The 18,253-nt window shown below is 54.2% G+C and overlaps 1 protein-coding gene across 2 annotated transcripts in view; it reads right to left on the bottom strand.

The window, feature by feature from the left end:
- The window catches only part of NTN1 (netrin 1), a 204,369-nt gene that overhangs the window by 10,344 nt on the left and 175,772 nt on the right, over positions 1 to 18,253 (bottom strand). For both annotated transcript variants that reach the window (XM_055576545.1, XM_055576544.1), the window contains exon 6: positions 7,939 to 8,013. In XM_055576545.1, coding sequence (XP_055432520.1) covers positions 7,939 to 8,013 — 75 coding nt within the window. The remainder of the gene's footprint in view (positions 1 to 7,938; positions 8,014 to 18,253) is intronic.

Consider the following 18,253-nt stretch of genomic DNA (forward strand, 5'->3'; position numbering starts at 1 on the left):
AGGGTGGGCGACCAGCAGGGACTTGGGTCCCTTGTCATCCTGTGAACACCACACTCACTCAGCTCCTAAAAATCAAACCACCCTCAAAGGATGGAACCTGCTTCTCCCAGGACACCCAGAGTAAGGGCCATGTTGCCCAAAACAGGGACCAAAGCAGATCCTGACCAGAGCTCTGCCAGGGGAGGAGCCCATTCTGGGGGTGACCCTTAGGAACCTTTGAGAAACTATTCTGTTTTTAAGGCCTCGGCTGCCTCCCCACGGGTAACCCAGGATGCTCAAAGGGTGTGTACCCCCTGGGTGCACCCCCTCCCATCACAGCCTGGGCCTCGCACAAGCAGGTAAAGCAGCAGGTGGGGGTAGACCCCAGGAACGGCAATGGTGCTGGGGTCCTCGTGCTAAGGCTCTGACCCCAGGGAAGGGAGGCGTCAAGACTCACGAGATCCATCCCCCTGGGGAGAGGTGCCCATCCCACCCCTGCCTGGGGATGGAGAGGGACATGCTCTGTGATCCTGGAGACGGGTCTCTGGGGAGCGGGGAGAAGACAAGTGCTGCCTGTCTGTAGGGGAAGCCGGCTGGTGTCCCCAGGCACCTTGGACAGATCACCTTTCCCCACCCCCACCCTGACCCTCGGTCTCATCTGTGAAATGGGAAGAAACATCTTTCATTGGGTGCCCTCCCCTACCCACACCTCCTTCCTAAAAACAGGACGTTCAGAGGAAAGGAAGCGCCAGGCCTCAGCACCCACAGCTGTGGGGGCTGCAGAGGTGGGCGCCTAGGCTCTGGGCCCTGTCCGTGGGGATGGGAGTCGCTGTGGCGGGCAGGGCTGTGCCCACTCCTGCCCCCACAGCGCATGGCAGGAGGCCCTGGTCAGTGCAGCGCCCTGAGGGCTCAGGGGCTTCTGCCGAGCTGTCACTGGGGCCTGCTGCCCGCCCAGCCCAACCCAGTGGTCACCCGCATTCTGCGACCTCAGGCTGACTCATGCCGACCCAGCTCCACATCTGGCCTCCATATGGGGCTGGCACTCCAAGGGGGGAGGTCACATCTGGCTGGGGAAATCGGAGGATCCCCAGGGGGCCAGTGACCCACGCCCCCGGGGAAGGGTCAGTGAGCCTCTGAAACTCCATGCCACGTGCTGCTGGCTGGGCTGCGTCCGACTCTCCGAGCTGGGGACAGTACTGGGGCAGGTGGGGAGGACTGCCCAGCCATCACCACCAGCTGCCATCCGGACCTGGCTAACCACCTTCAGGGGGACAGCCCCCAGGGTGCTCCTCTAACGTCTGTACCCCCGCTCCAAGCCCTGAAGTCACGGTCACAGTCTGCTGCAGACACGGGAGCCTGGCCCCCAGAACAGGGTTGATAACCTGCCCTGTGTTCGGCCCTTGATGGGATTGACCCTGATTAGGAACAGCCACTGACCCCAAGGTCGAAACGAGGAAGGGCAGGGGGTGTGAAGAGGGGCAGAGGCCATCATTTGCCAAGAGGCCCCGTGTCCCTCACGAGGCCTCCCCATCGCCCCACACATCTCATCCCTGGCCTGAGCATCGAGACGAGAGCCGGCAGGCACCCCCGCTAATCTACACCAGCTCCATGGGCTTCTGCAGTCCCTCCACCGCCAGCATCGTCTCCACTGCCAGCTCAGTCTCCTCCCTCCTCCCTCATGGAGCTGCCCATGACCTCCCTCCGCCGCACAGCCAAGCCCACCACTGAGTAGTCATACCCACCCTGCCTCTGCTAGAATCACCGACATTCTCGCCCATCATCTTGGCTCCATCATCTCCAACAGCCCCCCCACCGTGGTGACAATCACCCAAGCACCACGGTGACCACTCCTGCTGTTCCCCCATGGAGACGCCTTTCTGGCTTATCAGGAGTGAGAGAGTCAGGGGTCCCATGGGGGGGAACCAGCCCTTGACCCTTAAGTAGGGGCAGCACCCATTCTGTTGCCAAAGGCTCAGCATCCTGGCATGGGAGGGGCGCGCAGGCAGGGCACATAAAGATCTCAGGCCTCAGGGGCCCCAGTCTTGGGCACGCTCCTTATCTTGCTGAGTCTCAGCATCCCATAAGGCCTTCCCTTCCTAGGTGTTTTTGAGGACTCACCCAGGGTGAGAATGAAGACTGTGAGATGCCCATCCGGGGCCTGCAGAGGAGGAACAGTCACTGGCCTGATAAGGCCTCATCTCTGGGGTTTCTGCCGCCCCAGGAGAGACAAGGTATCAATACTTGGGGGAGGAGGGGTCCTCTCAGGTCCCCAGGCTCTCCTCTGCCAGGGGCCCATAAGACAGCACATGTGTGCACACACATGCACACACACACAGCCTCACAAACCCAGTTCCTCCCCACAAATGCCAACAGGACTTCCACTTCGAGCTGTTATCCTCAGAAATCATCCTTGAGGGATGGCGGGAGGAAGGCGCGAGACCAATCATCTCATGAAAAGCATTCTGATTTTTCCATCCGTTGGTGCCAAAATGTCTTTCAACAAAGGGGGTGACTAATAGACATTTCTGGGAACGAATCATTTTTCCAAGAACTGGCAAAAGTGAGATGATCTCACCTTTCAGAATACGGGCTGTCTGTCCTCTCCCCCCGCCTGTGAATCCCAGGGAAGCAGAGGTGGGTGGCAGCCCTCTGTGTGCCAGTGTGAGTGGGGCTGGCTCTCTGGTGGCCTCCGAGTGGCTTCTGCACACAGACGTGAACCCTCATCAGCCTCCCTGCCTCCGTGGCCTCCGCCCCTCTACACCTATGTGCCCCCTCCTCCCATCTCCCCAGCCTGCTCCTGTCTCTGTGCTCAGACACTTTGCTCCCTCTGCCTGGGAGCCTTGCTTTGCCCAGTGAGCACCAATTACCTGGGTTGCCTCCTCCAGGAAGCCGTCCCTCCACACCCTCTCTGGAGGATGGGCCAGGCCCCACTTACGCCCACTATAGGCTAGACCCTGGCCAAGGAGTCTATGATCTAAACTGGATTGGGAGGGTGGCGTGACAGGGGCAGGCTGGCCCCCCTTCCACGTGAATCACGGGGTAGAAGTCAAGGGGTGTCTTAGCCTGAAGTCATTGTCAAGAGGTGGCCTTTCCCGACAGCCCCCACAGTAAATGCCCTGGAAACAGTGTCATCCGGCCATCCTGTCTCCACAGACTGAGGTTCTGGAACCCGGGCTTCTAGGCAAATGAGCCACAGAGCCAGTGACTCCAGAAGGGATGGACACGTTCTGCCCATGTGGGAGCCGCTGAGTGAATGCGGGCTTCATGGTGAATGCTCATGGGTGCACACAAGCACACATCTCCGCACAAACACACACTCACTGGGAGCGTTCTACACAAAAGAAGGGCCCCTCTCAGCTAGGTTTTCCTGAGAAGTTGACAGGAAATGCTACTACACTCGAAAATAATAAAAACCCCCATCATTGTGCACAACTGCCCCACCCTGAGCCTGCCCACGAGTGCCTTCTCAGCATTTGCAAGGTGAGCCGATTCCCCTAGAGGGCAACAGAGGACCGAGGTGTCCCCGGGACGGGGTGGGGGGGCCAGCGATGACAGCGGCCCCATGAACCCCTCCCTGCTCCTGGAGATGGCAACAGGGCCACCCTCCTGCCACACCTGGAAGGACAGCGCATCCCTCCATCGACCTCCACTGGACAGACCAGGAAACTGAGGCCCAGCCTGGTCCGAAGTCACAGAGCAAACGTGGAGTCTTCCTCAGGTTCTGTGGCAGTGGCCCTTCCCTACCTACAGATGGGAATGGAACTGCCATCCTTCTGGTCCTGGGGTCTCTCCAGACCAGAAAGGCATGGGGCTTGGCCCTCACGCCTCCCCAACCCCAATTCCTACCTGCTTCGTGTGGCACCCACCCTCACCTGCTGTGCCCTCTCTCACCAGGAACACGGGCAGGACCAGCAGACCCCAACCAGCCCAAGCCACTGCTCCAGCCCCCCTTCCCCACGGCCTCCTGCCCACTGGCCACCGCCCGGGTCAGCAGAGACCCAGATCCAGGTGGGTCGGCGGAGACCCAGATCCGGGTGTTCCTGCTGCACAATGTCAAGAATCTCCCAAGCTGGCCTCAGAGGAGGAAGGGGGCCTGGGGCCTGCCCTTCACTGACTTCCACCCCACACACCCTGCTGAGGTTCTAATTAGCAGCTTCTGGAACATCCAAGTGCCCTAGCTGGAAAGCTGGAAAGTAGAGGAAATGCGTTTCCTAATTGGCTCCCTGCAGGGGTGTCAGTCAGAGACGGGGTGGGGATTATGCAGCCCCCTCCCCACCCTCCTGGGCCCACCTGCACCCCCGCCCCACCCCAGGCCAGCCAAGTCCCCTCGCCCCCTCCTCCTGCTCACCTGACCCAGGTCTGCGGGTGTGGAAGGGACCCCTCCTCCAGGGGCCCGGCCAGGCGTGCAGAGCCCAGAGGGAGACCTGGCCTCCAGCCTCAGAGCAAGGCCCGGCTGCCCCCGCCCAGCCACCGGGGGTGCCACTCACTCCACCCTCCACAAGCCTCTCCTGGGGTCTCCCTCCCCAGAAGCCCCTGCAGCCCCCGCTTTTGACACTTCCTTGTCCTGCCTCCTGCCTGAACACACAGGCCTGGGTGTCCAGCTGGGTGGGTTGCTCCCCAACTCTCAGGTAACCCCAAGAGTGTTATGGACAGTGCGGGGGACCCTTTAGGGGATGGGAGGAGCAGCGCCAGTCCGGGCCTCCAGGCCAGGGTATGGGGATGAGGACCTTAAAGCTGAGGGTGCCATGCTCCAGACCTCGTCAGCACCCTGAGGGGGCACCCCGCTTCTCTCCTGACTCTGCAGCTCCTCAAATCTTGCCCAGCAGCAGAAATATGGACACCTGGGCAGTGGGCTGGCAGTAGTGTGGGGCCAGGAGCTGGGGTGGCTGAGGTGAAGTCTAGGAAGACCTGCGTTCGATCCTTGGGTTGGGAAGATCCCCTAGAGAAGGGAATGGCTACCCACTTCAGTACTCTGGCCTGGAGAATTCCATGGACTGTATAGTCCGTGGGGTTGCAAAGAGTTGGACACGACTGAGCGACTTTCACTTTCTTGGTTTTGGGACGGATGGGGTCCAGAGGATAAACGTGATGGGGGGGGCAGGAGGGAGGCTGGGGCTCTGCTGGGCCAGTCAGCCAGCCGGACCAGGGCCCCACCTAGGACACCAGCTTTCCTCGGACAATCTAGGAGGAAGTCAACGGCGAGGAAGGGAGGACCGAGTCAGGGAGCAAAAGGCAAGGAGAGCTCAGAGACTGAGTCCCCACTCCCCACGCACAGCCCTGTTGCCCAGGGTTGGCGGGGTGGGGTGGCGCAAAGCCAAGGCAGGGCTCAGGGCAGACCCCCCTGGGTCTATAACAAGAGGGAGCCAGGCCCCCTTCTGCAGAGATAGGGGCCTGCCTGCTGCTGAGGAGTGGGCAGGAGAGTCAGAGGGAGCCAAAGTGCCCCCAGAAGTATCAGGGGTGGGGAAGGCAGAACTCAATGGAGGAAAAGAAGTCAGAAGAGAACAAAACAAGTCCTAGAGAACCAGGTGGAAAACGGATCCATTGGGTAATTTTAAACAAAAGTCCAATTTTCCCTTTTCTCATTGGAGGAACAGAATGGGGGTGGTGGTTAACCCTTCACAGAAATTCTCCCCAGCGTCTGTCTGCTCAGAGGATGCTCCACACTGAAATCAAACCCACCCTTCCCCCAGGTAGCCAAGCTGCTCCTTCCTCCTGTTCTCTGCGGGGGAGGGAGATAAGGGGTGGTGGAGTGACAGGCCGGGGGTCTCCTCTGACCCTGGCTCTCTGACCCTGGGCATCCACACTTGGCCCCCAGCCCTAAGCCTGGGACACCACAGGACCTTGGGCCTTCTTGCCCACATCCCACCTTGCCATCCCCAGCAGACTGATAGCTTGGGGTTGGGAGCACAGGGTCACCCAAGCCTCACCCCAAACCACCGGGGCCTCTTGTGGCTACTGTCACCCTGGGTCAGAGACAGCACTTCCTTTATCCTTAAATCGCCCCAAAGTTTGGTACCAAAATCACGGTTGGTTTTTCCCGTGAAAGTCGCCTTGGGATACAAGCACTTTAAAGGGGCTTTTTTTCAGGAATTCGCTATGGACCCAGGGCCTGGCTGCTTCAGAATGGACGCACAAAACCTACCAGCTGCTCCAGTATGATCATGTACTGGGCTTCCGTGTGGGGCGTGTGCACACGTACCTGTGTGTACACGTATGCCTGTATATGCACACACAGGCACATGTGTGTGCACAATAAAATAAGGAAGTTTTAGAAGTTCTCAACATTCCTTTGGGTTCCTTTGGGCCTTTTTCTTTCCTTTGCTAAAAGGTCCTGACTATTGTCCTCATTAAAGGAGGACACATTGTATTTGGTTCAAACAGCTGCCCCGATGAGACCCCGAAGGCCTGGCGTCCAGGCCAGGTTGCCAGAACCCCCGGGGTCTGGGAGGGACACCATGCAGGTTGTGGACAATGAGGCCTCAGCACCGGGTCACTGTTCCCTCCCCAGCCCACTTCTTCCTGCCCTGTCACCCAGCTGCCAGGGGACCAGCCATCTTTACCAGGAGCCCACCAGACACCTGGCCCCATGCTGAGTGCTTCCATATGACACAGTCGGGCATCACCCCCACATGCCAGACAAGGAAACCGCAACTCAGACACGCAACCGGACTTGCCCCAGGTCCCTCAGGAGGCACCCGATCAGGGCAGACTAGGAAAGATGGGCAGAAAACACAGGACGCTGGCTTTTCCCTGGAGGCGGCCAGGTGATGCTAAAAGGGGCAGGACTGCTGAGGAACAGAGCAGCAAGACCAGGAACACCCAGCTGGAGTGGGGAGGTACGTGGGGAGATGGGCAGAGTCGACTTTCGGGTCCAGGAAGAGGGGGCCCAGCCTCAGCCCAAAATAGCCAGGCCCACCGGGTCAGGAGGAGAGCCCCAGAGTGGAAAGACCAGGCTCCCTGGATGGGCGCCCAGGCTGCGGCTACCTCCTGCCTGAGTGTCGAACACCTTGACCTCCATACCCTGGGCCTCCCCAACTCCACCAGCAGACAGCTGGACCATCTGCCCGGGATTTCTGTTTGCCTCTCAGCTATCTGCAGACACCTGCCCGGGGGCTGTGAAGGGCTCCTCTTCTCCCGCAGGCCCCCACCCACCCTGAAGTCAGCCTTGACCCTGAGTCCCGTGAGGTCTGGCCAGCCCAGGCCGCCAGCCAGCTCAGGGACCAGAAACCACAGAGCCGGTGCCCCCCTCCCACGGGACAGAGCTGATGGAAGGCGGTAGAGGACAGCCTGACAAAGGAGAGGTGCAAGGCCCCCGCCTCCAGGGCGCTGGGGTAGATGCTGCACGAGAGATTGGCAGGTGGGATACTCTTCCCCGGAAGGGAGCCTGAGGCCTGCAGTGCAGAGAGTCTGTGCAGGCCCCAGCTCCCAATGGAAAAGGCCCTCAGTGATCCCTGAGGCTCTGGTCAAACTTCTGGTGCATCAGAATTACCAGCGAAAAGTTTAAAATGCAGATTCTCCACCCAGCCCTGGAGGTCTGTTTTGTGGAGTCAACCCTCAAATCGGCATTTTAAATACACCACAGAGCTCTCTCCCTTTCTCCAATACCTAAAGGACTTCTCTTTGAGCTACAGAGCCTCAGGCTGAATGCCCATGAGTACGATGAGGGCACAGAAGACCAGAGAGGTAAAGCGACTGATGTGCAGCCACACAGCCCCTCAGGGGCAGAGTGAAGCCCAGGACCCCCCAGTGGCCAGGATGCAGGGCCAGGGGAGAACGCAGTCCCCTCACCTGTGGCTGCCGCTCCCCCACCCCAAGGAGGAAAAGCTGGGAAATTCCCAGGCACAAGATCCATCCCCCTCAGCTCCTGGCCAGTCACAGGGACTCTGGGACCAACACCCACACAGGGCCACTGGTCACATGGTGCCCTCCCCCTCCCCCAACAAGGGGGCTCTCACTCACCATAGTCCTTCTTGCAGTATTTTTTCATGTTAATCTTCAGCTTCCCTTTGGAGGCCTTGCAGTAGGAATCACAGTCTGCAGGGGACGGGAGAGCACAGACAAAACTTAATTAGGCGAAGAATAGGCTGGCGGGTGGGGTGGGTGGCCACCTCCCTAGACACCCAGAGGCTGGTGATACCCACGGGCCGGGCAGCCCCGGGGGCCATTCAGGGCAGGTCTGACCCTCTCGAGTAGTGCTGGGACAAAGAGGTCCCCGCCTGACCCACCCCCACTGGCCCCCCTGGCCTCCGCACAGGGACTCTGCGGGCTCCTGCATTGTGCCACCCAGGGCTTCGGAGCACCAGACAAATTCCCCCGTTCTTAAGACGCACCCGGAGCCTGATTAAAGCCGATAGAGGCCTCATTGTCGCCCCGCGCCCTGGGTCTGTGTCAGGCGCTAGCTTCCATGGCGAGCAGCCTCTGGCTGGGGTCAGGCCCCAACAATAGAGGTCACGGAGGAAATTAGCAGCCCATGAAGCAGGAGAAAACCCCTTTGGTGTCCACGCTACTGGAGTGTGCAAATAAAATGCCCCACGAAGAAGAGTTCAGTTCTAATGAGCCCCACCACTGCTGAGAGCCAGGGCTGCTGGGCCTGCGTCTGCAGGGTATCGCTTCGGGGGCGTCCCAGTGTCAACCGGGCAGGATGTTGTGGGGGGGGCCCGAGGGCCTGCTTCCCCTGGGGGTGGCCTGTGTCGGCCCAGCAGAGGCAGACCTCCAACACTGGCCCCACCAGGCCCTCTCCCCGCCAGCTCTTCAGTTGAAAGTGAAAGTGAAAGTCACTCAGTTGTGTCCAACTCTGCGACTCCATGGACTGTATAGTCCATGGAATTCTCCAGGCCAGAATACTGGAGTGGGTAGCCGTTCCCTTCTCCAGGGGATCTTCCCAACCCAGGGATCGAACCCAGGTCTCTTGCGTTGCAGGCGAATTCTTCACCAGCTGAGCCACCAGGGAAGACCAAGAATACTGGAGTGGGTAGCCGATTCCTTCTCTAGGGATCTTCCCGACCCAGGAATCGAACTGGGGTCTCCTGCACTGCAGGCAAATTCTTTACCAGATAAGGTGATACAGTTCCTTTGCCTGATCTGTGTGCACAAATCAGCTGTTGGCATGATGGCCAGCCCACCATGGAGTCTCACTACATCACTCCAGCACCCCCTGCACAACCACTCAACACGCTGGCTCACTAGATTCTCACAACCCTTCTTTGAGCTGTGGAGGTTATTCCCATTCTACAGATTAGGTATCGGAGACCACCTGCCAGTGCATCCCAGACAGCTAGCAAGTCAAGGCTGGGCCTTGAACTTGGGTCTGAGGTGGAAGGTCACTGTACCCACTGGAATTGGGCTGGGTGTGTGTCCTGGCGAGGGGACTCAAAAGGTGAAGGGGAAACACACACATGGCTGCTCCAGAAGTGGGTGCCAGCCCCTTATACTCTAAAGGGGAAAACCCAGGCCAGGGTGGAGTAAGGAGCGATTTGTGAGGGAGCACAGGACAACAGGCCAGGCCTCCTGGGCCCCCTGCCCCCCAAACCATCACTTAGATCTGTAGGAATATTCAGAGAGCACCCCAGAGTCAGCCTTTGGTCCCGTAGGAGATGACTGCCTCCTTCAGGGTCCTAATTAAAGTTGAAAGAGCTCTATCCTGTTGCCCTGGGAGCCATGGGCCTGGCAGCTCCCTGCTGCCATTAGGGCACCCTATTAGGAACCAGTCTCAGGAAATGAGAAAAACAGCCCCTCTTCCTGCTCCCTAGGATGCGAGTCCTTGGACCACCCCCTGTCCATCAGCATGCCCTGCCCGGGGGCACCAGAGTCCACAGTGCCAGCTCCTCCTGCCACCTGGATGGCTACTGGAGTCAGGACCTCTCAGAAGGTGGGGTGTGGAGCATCCTGAGAGAGAGGCCGGGAGCCCACGGGGATGTTGAGACACAGGGTGACAGTGACCCAAACCCACAGTCAGTGCCACTGGCACCCCTCCCCCACGCCGTGACACTACCTCACCGCTGCCAAGAGCCACTCGCGGCCACGACTCTGCCAACTTGGGCAGTGATGCTCATGGCAAAGCCACTGCTGGGGCTGAACCCAGGCCATGCACAAGTAGCTTGCATTTCTAGCAAGCTGGCTGGAATCCCCGCCTGCTCCTTCCACTTGGGAAAGAACTGAACTGCCAGCAGTGCTGATGACGTCACTGCATGGATGGCCTTGAACCCACTCATCGCTTTTTCATTATTATTATTTTTTTGGCCCATGTCATCAGTACCTGCATGCCGGTTAATCACCTGCCATGCCTCCTCTATAGGGGGGAGTCTTAGCACCCCCTCGACCGCCACCTCCCATCATGGCCCTGGAGGCCATGACAGTACACCAGCTCCTCTGAGCCTCTGGGCAGTCCCTCAAGAGAGGGACCACGATTCTCAATCTACACACAGGACAGTTGAGTTCAGCAAGGCGCCACAGTGCTGATTCCAAGTGCGCCCTGCACTGCAGGCAGGAGGGCAGGTGGCCCCTGGGACGACCTGGCCCTGCACCTCAAGCTTCCCCTCCTCCCTTCCCTCCCTCCTGGCAGCATCTACAGCTCTTCTCTTCAAAGCCAAGTATCCACCTGGGGGCCAGAGATTGTCCTCGAAGTGTATAGCATCCATCACTGCCTGATTAGATCCAGCTCTGGGCCCCGTGAGACCAATCACAGCCACCCTGGTGAACATTAAAACTCTGTCCTCCAATAACCACAGCCACCCACAGGGCACTAACCAGGCACGAGGCACTGCTCTCAGCCCTGCCTGTGCTTCTAACGGCCTGGTTCCCTACCTGGCTACACAGTGGAATAGCCCAGAAGCTTTAGGAAAACACTGGTGCTTGGGTTCCCCCAAGACATTCTGATTTCACTGGCTTAAAGGATAGCCTGTGTGTCCAGATTTTTAAAGTTCCCCAGGTAAGACCAATGGGCAGCCAGGGTTAGAACCACAGTCTGAACTATCTGCAGCTGTGGGAGGTGGGCCAGGGTCTCTGCACCCAAGATTTGTAAGGAGGACCCAGGTTGGCAGAGGAAAAGCTCAGAGGAGTGGCTGTTGACTCAAACTAGAGTCAGAGGACAACATCAAGCAGCTTTGCCCTTATAGGAAATGGTGCCAGCCTCAACATGTGCAGATTTATAGCTGTATCTGGTTTGTTGTTGTTTACTTTTTGTGGGTCTTATGTCTTTCCTTTCTGTCAGCCAGAAATTCTCATCAGGTCACTGTGCTTGTCGTTGTCAAACGTGCCCTTGTTACTGTTGTTTAGTTGCTAAGTCGTGTCTCATCCTTTTGTGACCCCATGGACTGCAGCCTGCCAGGCTCCTCTGTCCATGGGATTTTCCAGGCAAGAATACTGGCTTGGGTTGACATCTCCTTCTCCATGGGATCTTTCCAACCTAGGGATCGAACCCACGTCTCCTGCATTGGCAGGTGAGTTCTTTGCCACTGAGCCACTAGGGAAGCCCCACATATGTCCCCTACTCCCTACCGACTTGCTGATTCTGATTTGGTTGTGAGCTAGGAAAACAGAAAGACTAGGCTTGTTAGAACTGTATGCAAAGCATGGGTCAATAGGCCTGGAATGTGAGAAGGAACTGCTGTCCTCTGGGTACGGTGAATAACCTTCAGAGCACTGACATCGTAGCAGCTCTCTGGCTGCGTGCAGACTCTCTGGGTGTGTGCCAGAGAACTGAGGTCACTCGACAAGAGGTCCTCAGATAAGGGAAGTGTTCCTGCATTTTCTTCTTTTATCAAATACACACAAAGCTACAGAGACTGCCTCAAGATGGACCAGACGTAGCTTTGAAATGCATCTTTGACTCCTTCAAAATGGCATCTACTTGGCAGTTACCCACGTTTCCTCTCCTTGTTTTGTTCCAAAATAGCTATAAAGACAATGAAAAAAATGAAAATTCACACTAATGCCAAGAACTAAACTGACAGATGACCCAACACTGGAATCTGGGAGCAATCTCTATTAATTAAAGACAGATGGTAGTAGAACAAGGAAAACCTGTCCAGGTTTTACCTCAAGACACAGCTCTTTGTCTGATGAACAGAAAAATCCTGGAAAATGGGGATGATGACAAGGAGACACCAACCAGAAAACAAATGGCAGGAAGTGGATGGGGGGACCATGGAGGTGCCCTGTCCAGAGAGAGCTTAAGGAAGAGGAGGGACAGACAGGAAGGACAGTGTTTGCAGTGGGGACGTGAACTCGTGTTTTTATCTAAATCACTGATGCAGGGAATGAGAAAGTCTGGCAGTGGAGACAGAAGATCACCACCTCCACAGAGCAGAAGCAAACTGAGAGAAAAGGCCGGTAGGGACTAGGAAATGGAGGAGGAGCTGGAGGCATTCCCCTGCCATCCAGCCTGGGGCTGGAATGGGAATCCAGCTGTCACGCCAGGCCAGGGATCTGCAAAATTTTTTTGCAAAGTGCCAAACAGTAAATATTTTTGGCTTTGTGGGCCATACGGTCTCTGTCACAACTATGCGAACCGTCGCCATAGCTCAAAAACAGCCATAGGCGACGTGTAATTGAATGGGTGTGTCAGGTTTAAGATACTCTGAAAACACAGCCTCTATGAAGTAGAAAGAAAAGAAGATACGAGGGAAGGCGAGGTCAAGCTGAAAAGGCCACATGATGATACAAAAAGGGTGACACGTGAGAGAAAGAAGAGCTAGAAAAACCCAAAGCCAAAAGCCCAGGAGCCCAATGAAAATCGACTTTGGAAGCAATCAAGAAAAATAACACTGTAGGAAATGGATTCAGAAACATGGAGGGAATTGTGGAGATTCTCATACAAAGAATAAAGACATGGAAGCTGTGAAAGAGAAAATAATAGGGACAGAAGAGGGAAAGTGGACAGATGGCAGATGCCTGGGAGAAAACTGCAGCAGAAACCAAATAGAACAGAAATGAGAACCAAAGAGAGTGAACCAAAATGAGAACTCCTGAGGTTGAAGGCCAACCTACATATGAAGGAAAGGGAAAGGGAAGGGAAGTCGCTCAGTCGTGTCCGACTCTTCGCGACCCCATGGACTGCAGCCCACCAGGCTCCTCCGTCCATGGGACTTTCCAGGCAAGAGTACTGGAGTGTGTTGCCATTGCCTTGAACTTAATTTCTGGGAAAAAAAGAGACAAACACATCCACATACATCTTTGCAAAACATATGAAATACCGGATAAAGAAAAAAATATATATACAGATTTAACATCAAGAAGCAGCTCCAGATGACCATGGAACAAAGTCTATAGGTTGAGAGGAGGGAAAACTTTGAGTCCCAAGACTTTTATACCTAGCTATACTGTCCTCTATGTGTGCAGGCCATAATAAACCAAAGACATTGTCTAGTATGCAATATTCCAACCATGTATCCTTTCTGAGAGGAATATCTGGTAGTGTTTTTCAACCAACTATGAAATGGATCAAAAATAAGAATTTAAGAGGGGAAAGTCACAGAATAAACACACAGGTGATATGCACAGAAACCAGCAAATAGAGAGGGTTCCAATACGGTTCTAAAAATGAAGGCAAAGGTTAGAATAATTTTAAAATGTTTGAAAGGGAGCATCAGACAATGTATAGGTATGTATAAATAACTATAAAATCTAGTCTGCCACTTTAGATCATATTAACAAAAACTAAGAATGAGGTGGGTAATACAACTCTTTGTCTTCAGTAAGTAGAACACCAAAGATGCTATTGCATGCTTGACCCAGATAAATAAGAGCTATTAGATCAAGCAGTGCTTTTGAAAACCCCCAAAATAACCACAAAACACTAGAGAAGAGAAGAAATGGGTATAAGTAGTAAGACAGGAGAAAACACAAACTGGAAAATATAAAAGGCAACTATGATAAATTCAGATCACAGAAGAGCCACTATGTAAAAGCAAAACAATGACTGTAAACAGATTTACAGATTTACAGGTGTTTAAACACAACACCTCTACTGAAAAACTAATTTTGAAACATTAAATGATTGTTGAAGAGAGACTTGAACAAAATTAAAGCAATTCTTTAAAAGCTTACAACTTTTAAAGAAGTTGTAAAAGTTTGTCACTAGGTGACAAAGAAGTTCAAAGGTAATAGAAAGTTTTTGTTTTTTATTACATCTTATTTAAATATGCAAAAACTTGAGAAATACAAAAAAGAACAGACATAAATACATAACTAGTAAAAGAATGCTAAATTAATTCCAAGGAGCTGAAACTGCATAGGCCACATTTCCTGACCACAATGTAATAAATATATTAAACAAAAAAGAATGAAAATAAATGAAGTGCTTTCAATTCTAGAAGTTAGAAAATAAGGAAAATAAAACCCAAAGAGGGCATGAGGAAATAATTAGTAACAGGAGTAGAAATTAATACAGTAGGATGCTGAAAAAGCTTCAAAGTTATAAATATACCCAAGAATTGAATCTCAGTAAAGCCCCCAAACCAACAAACACACACACACACACACACACACACACACAGATAAAACACTGTTATGTCTAATAATGAATAAAAGAGAAAATAGACTCATTAGGAAGTAATGAGAAAGTGGTATAACCACAACCTAAAGAAGATTTTATAAATTACAAGGCTATCGTATACAGCTTTGGGCTGAAATCTTGGCCATCTGAATGAAACGCATTCCTTGTTAGGGAAACATAAGGGACCAAAGTGAACTAAAGAAGCGATACCCAATCTGAATAGATAAAGAATCTTAAGAAATCTCTGGATCCAGATAGTTTCAGAGGTTGACTCCAAGCAAACACTTAAAGGATGTTTCACGCTCTTTGGTTAGAAAACAGAAAAAGAGGGAACGCTAATAAGATGAACCACATAAAAGTGCCTAAAAATCGATCATTCCTCAACTTTAAAAGAAAAAAGCAGTTTCGTATGGCTTGATCTTAAATAAGCACTGCCGTAAGCTTAGACACACAGAACCTGCAGACTATTGGTCGGCCTCACTGATTAATCAGGTCTGATATTTTATGCCCTGAAGGCCCCCATTCTCTCTGGACCCAGGGCCCCGCCCCCTGCTCTGCACAGGAGGAAGGGGTGAGCAGGAAGCCCCCCCCCACCCCCCGGGGGATCCTGCGGGGCTAGAATTAAGGGTGTGCAGGGAATACTGGAAGATCTGCCGGGGCCCCTGCACCAGGGTCACCCTTCACCCCACCCTCCTCCCCAAGGAGAGGGGAGCTGCCAGGGAGGAGAGCTGGCACCGCCCATCTCCTCACCCGGACGTGCTCTGTCCCAGGGAGAGTGCAGAGACCCAGGGCCGCCATCTGTGGCTCGCAGCAGGCCCATCCTGGCTGGCTGGCATCCTGGCTCCTCCTGAGAGCAGCCAACCCTCCCTTTATTCCCCCCACCTGCTCCCCTGACCGACCGGCAGCCAAGAGCAGAGCAGGGAGCCCCTGCCGCCCCACACAGGCCCCATCCCAGTGGCTGGGCTCCTCCCTCCTCTTCCTCCACCTTGGGTAGCTCACCCTCTGCCCTGCCTCCTGTGCCCCAGGTGCCAAAAGTCCCGCTGGGCAGAGCTGCTCGCCGGATCGAGGCTCAACTCTGAGCATATGGCAGGCGGCGCCCGGCGTCCCCCTGTTGGAGCCAGGAGCGCTGCAGCTGGTACCGCCCCTGGAGCAGGGTGGGGAGCTGGCCAGGTTCTCACTCCTGGCAGCACCCTGGTTCCTCTGCTTCTGGGCTGTCGGCTCGGAAAGGTGGGTGGTGGGAGCAGAGCGAGAGACATCCAGCCACTGGGGTCTATCCCAGACAGAGGCCTGGAGGCTAGGGCAGTTTTAAATTCTGCTGGCTGGGTGCAGGGGAGGGGCTCCTGGAACCCCCCACCCCACCTCCACCCCTGACCCTGCTGGGGATAGAGCTCAAGGGGGCGGGGCCACTCTGCCCACCAACAGGTGACAGAAGACAGGTGAGGCCAATCTGCCCAGAGTTTTGGCTGCCTGACCTGGATCCACAAAGCCACTTGGAAGTCTGCAGGCCAGAGAGACCGGCTGTCTTGGTGTGTCATTTTCACACGCAGAGGGTATCTGTAGGTTTCATAATGACTGTGTCAAGGCTGGAGGAGGCACTCCCCTCCAAGCCAGCCTTCACCCTCTGGGTCCTAGGCTGCTGATGGCTGACTCACTCCCCCTGGGGACACTACCTTCTGAGTACCCCCAGCACAAGCTCTTTGATCTGGAGACAGCTGGAGTCCACAGGGAACTCCCAAGCACCCACAGGTCTCTCCTGGCCTATACTGGTCTCATATGCCCCCCCTATCACCTCCCAGCCCTGCCTGTCTCCACAGCATGACATCCATTGAACTCTGGGGCAGAAAGGCCAAGGTCATCATCCCAAATGAGGCAGTCCCAAGTAATGGACTGGCATGAGGTGCCTTGTAAAGCTTTGGGGAGAAAACCAAAAGTATTTGCAACATAGAGAGCAAAGCATGGGTGTCTTTAATATATAAAGAACTCTTCTGAATCAATAAGAAAAGACAAGCACCCTCACACTCCAAGGAGAGGAACAGGCAATTCACAAAAGAGGGGAGAAAGCAGACAAGGAGATGTGAATAATGCTCATCCTCAAATAATCAAAGAAACACATCTTTAATCAACAGAAATGTAAGGCCTTTGCCTAGGGAGGTGTCAAAGCAAACACACAGACTGAGATAATGTGGCTGGGGTGCAAATCAGTACCAACTTCCCTGAGTGTAGCTGCCATAGAAAGTCAAAACCCTGGAGAGCATACACCCTTGATCGCAGCAGCCCCATTTCTAAGAAGGTATCATTGCTTCATAAACTTCAAAGTTTGGCTAAGAGACTTCCACATGGCCGGCTCTGGGAGGCGCTGGGTGTGGCTCATGGAATGGTCAGGGTGGCCTTATAGTGGGAGAGAACATGTCAGTGACATGGGTGTAACCACACTCACAAAATGAGGACAATGCCCAGCGTGCATGCCTTAGCAGAGGATGGAGTCAGGGGTCCAGGTGGAGACCACGTTGGGTGTGAAGCCACTGTGAGGAGAAGTTAAATCTAGGAGGACGAGGGAGGAGCTCTGTGAAGCAGCCAGGCCAGGAAAGGGCGGGGCAGGACTGAAGAACCAACAGAAGACGGGCCTGGAGCTGGGGGTGGGGGGTGGGCAGGCTGAGATGAGACTGCATGGTTCATGGGCATCCCTTGTCAACCATGGAAGGGGTTTGAATTCTATTCTAGAAGAATACACTGTGCACCAAAATGCAGGGAGGAGGGACTGTGGCTGGTTTATGTATACTCCTGCTTCGTCTTATCTGTATGTTTAACTTTACGATAACGAATATACTATTTTGGTATTAGAAGAAAAACACTAAACAACATTCTGAGGTGTGTCTCTTCTTCAGTGAGGATGGGGACTGAATGGGAGGAATCCCATAATGACATTACATTCCTATTCAGCAAGGTGATATTTCTATTCCTTTTTTAAAATGCTTTTTATTTATTTTTGGATGTGCTGGGTCTTCGCTGCTGGACGCAAACTTCCTCTAGTTGCAGTGAGCAGGGGCCACTCTTTAGTTGCGGCATTCAGGCTTCTCATTGCAGTAACTTCTCTTGTTTCAGAGCGTGGGCTCTGGGGCGTGCAGACTTCAGGAGTTGTGGTACATGGGCTTAGTTACCCCCCAGCATGTGTAATCTTCCCAGATCAGGGATCATACCTGTGTTCCCTGGCATTGGCAAGTGGACCCTTAACCAATGGAACACCAGGGAAGTCCTTAACTTTTTTTTTTTTAATTTTATTTTTAAACTTTACATAATTGTATTAGTTTTGCCAAATATCAAAATGAATCCGCCACAGGTATACATGTGTTCCCCATCCTGAACCCTCCTCCCTCCTCCCTCCCCATATCATCCCTCTGGGTCGTCCCAGTGCACCAGCCCCAAGCATCCAGTATCATGCATCGAACCTGGACTGGCAACTCGTTTAAATTAAAAAAAAAAAAAAAAACATATTTTTGGCCACACCACTTGGCATATGGGATCTTAGCTCTCTGACCAAGGACTGAATCCTTGCCCTCTGCACTTGAAGTGCTACAGGGCTTCTACTGCTGGGTGGGGGTGGGGTGGGTGAGGCTGTGTGTCCGTCCTCTCTTTTCCTCACAAGAAGTGAGTGGTGGCTGGGACAGTGGGTCAGGGAAAGTTCCCTGAGAAGGTAACGCGGCACTGAGACCCAGACAGTGCAAGGGAGGCCAGGACAAGGCCTGGGGAAGACGGTTTCCAGCAGGAAGGACAGTTTGTGCA

The sequence above is a fragment of the Bubalus kerabau genome, chromosome 4, assembly GCF_029407905.1.
Source record: "Bubalus kerabau isolate K-KA32 ecotype Philippines breed swamp buffalo chromosome 4, PCC_UOA_SB_1v2, whole genome shotgun sequence".
In the NCBI taxonomy this organism is placed as follows: Eukaryota; Metazoa; Chordata; class Mammalia; order Artiodactyla; family Bovidae; genus Bubalus; species Bubalus kerabau.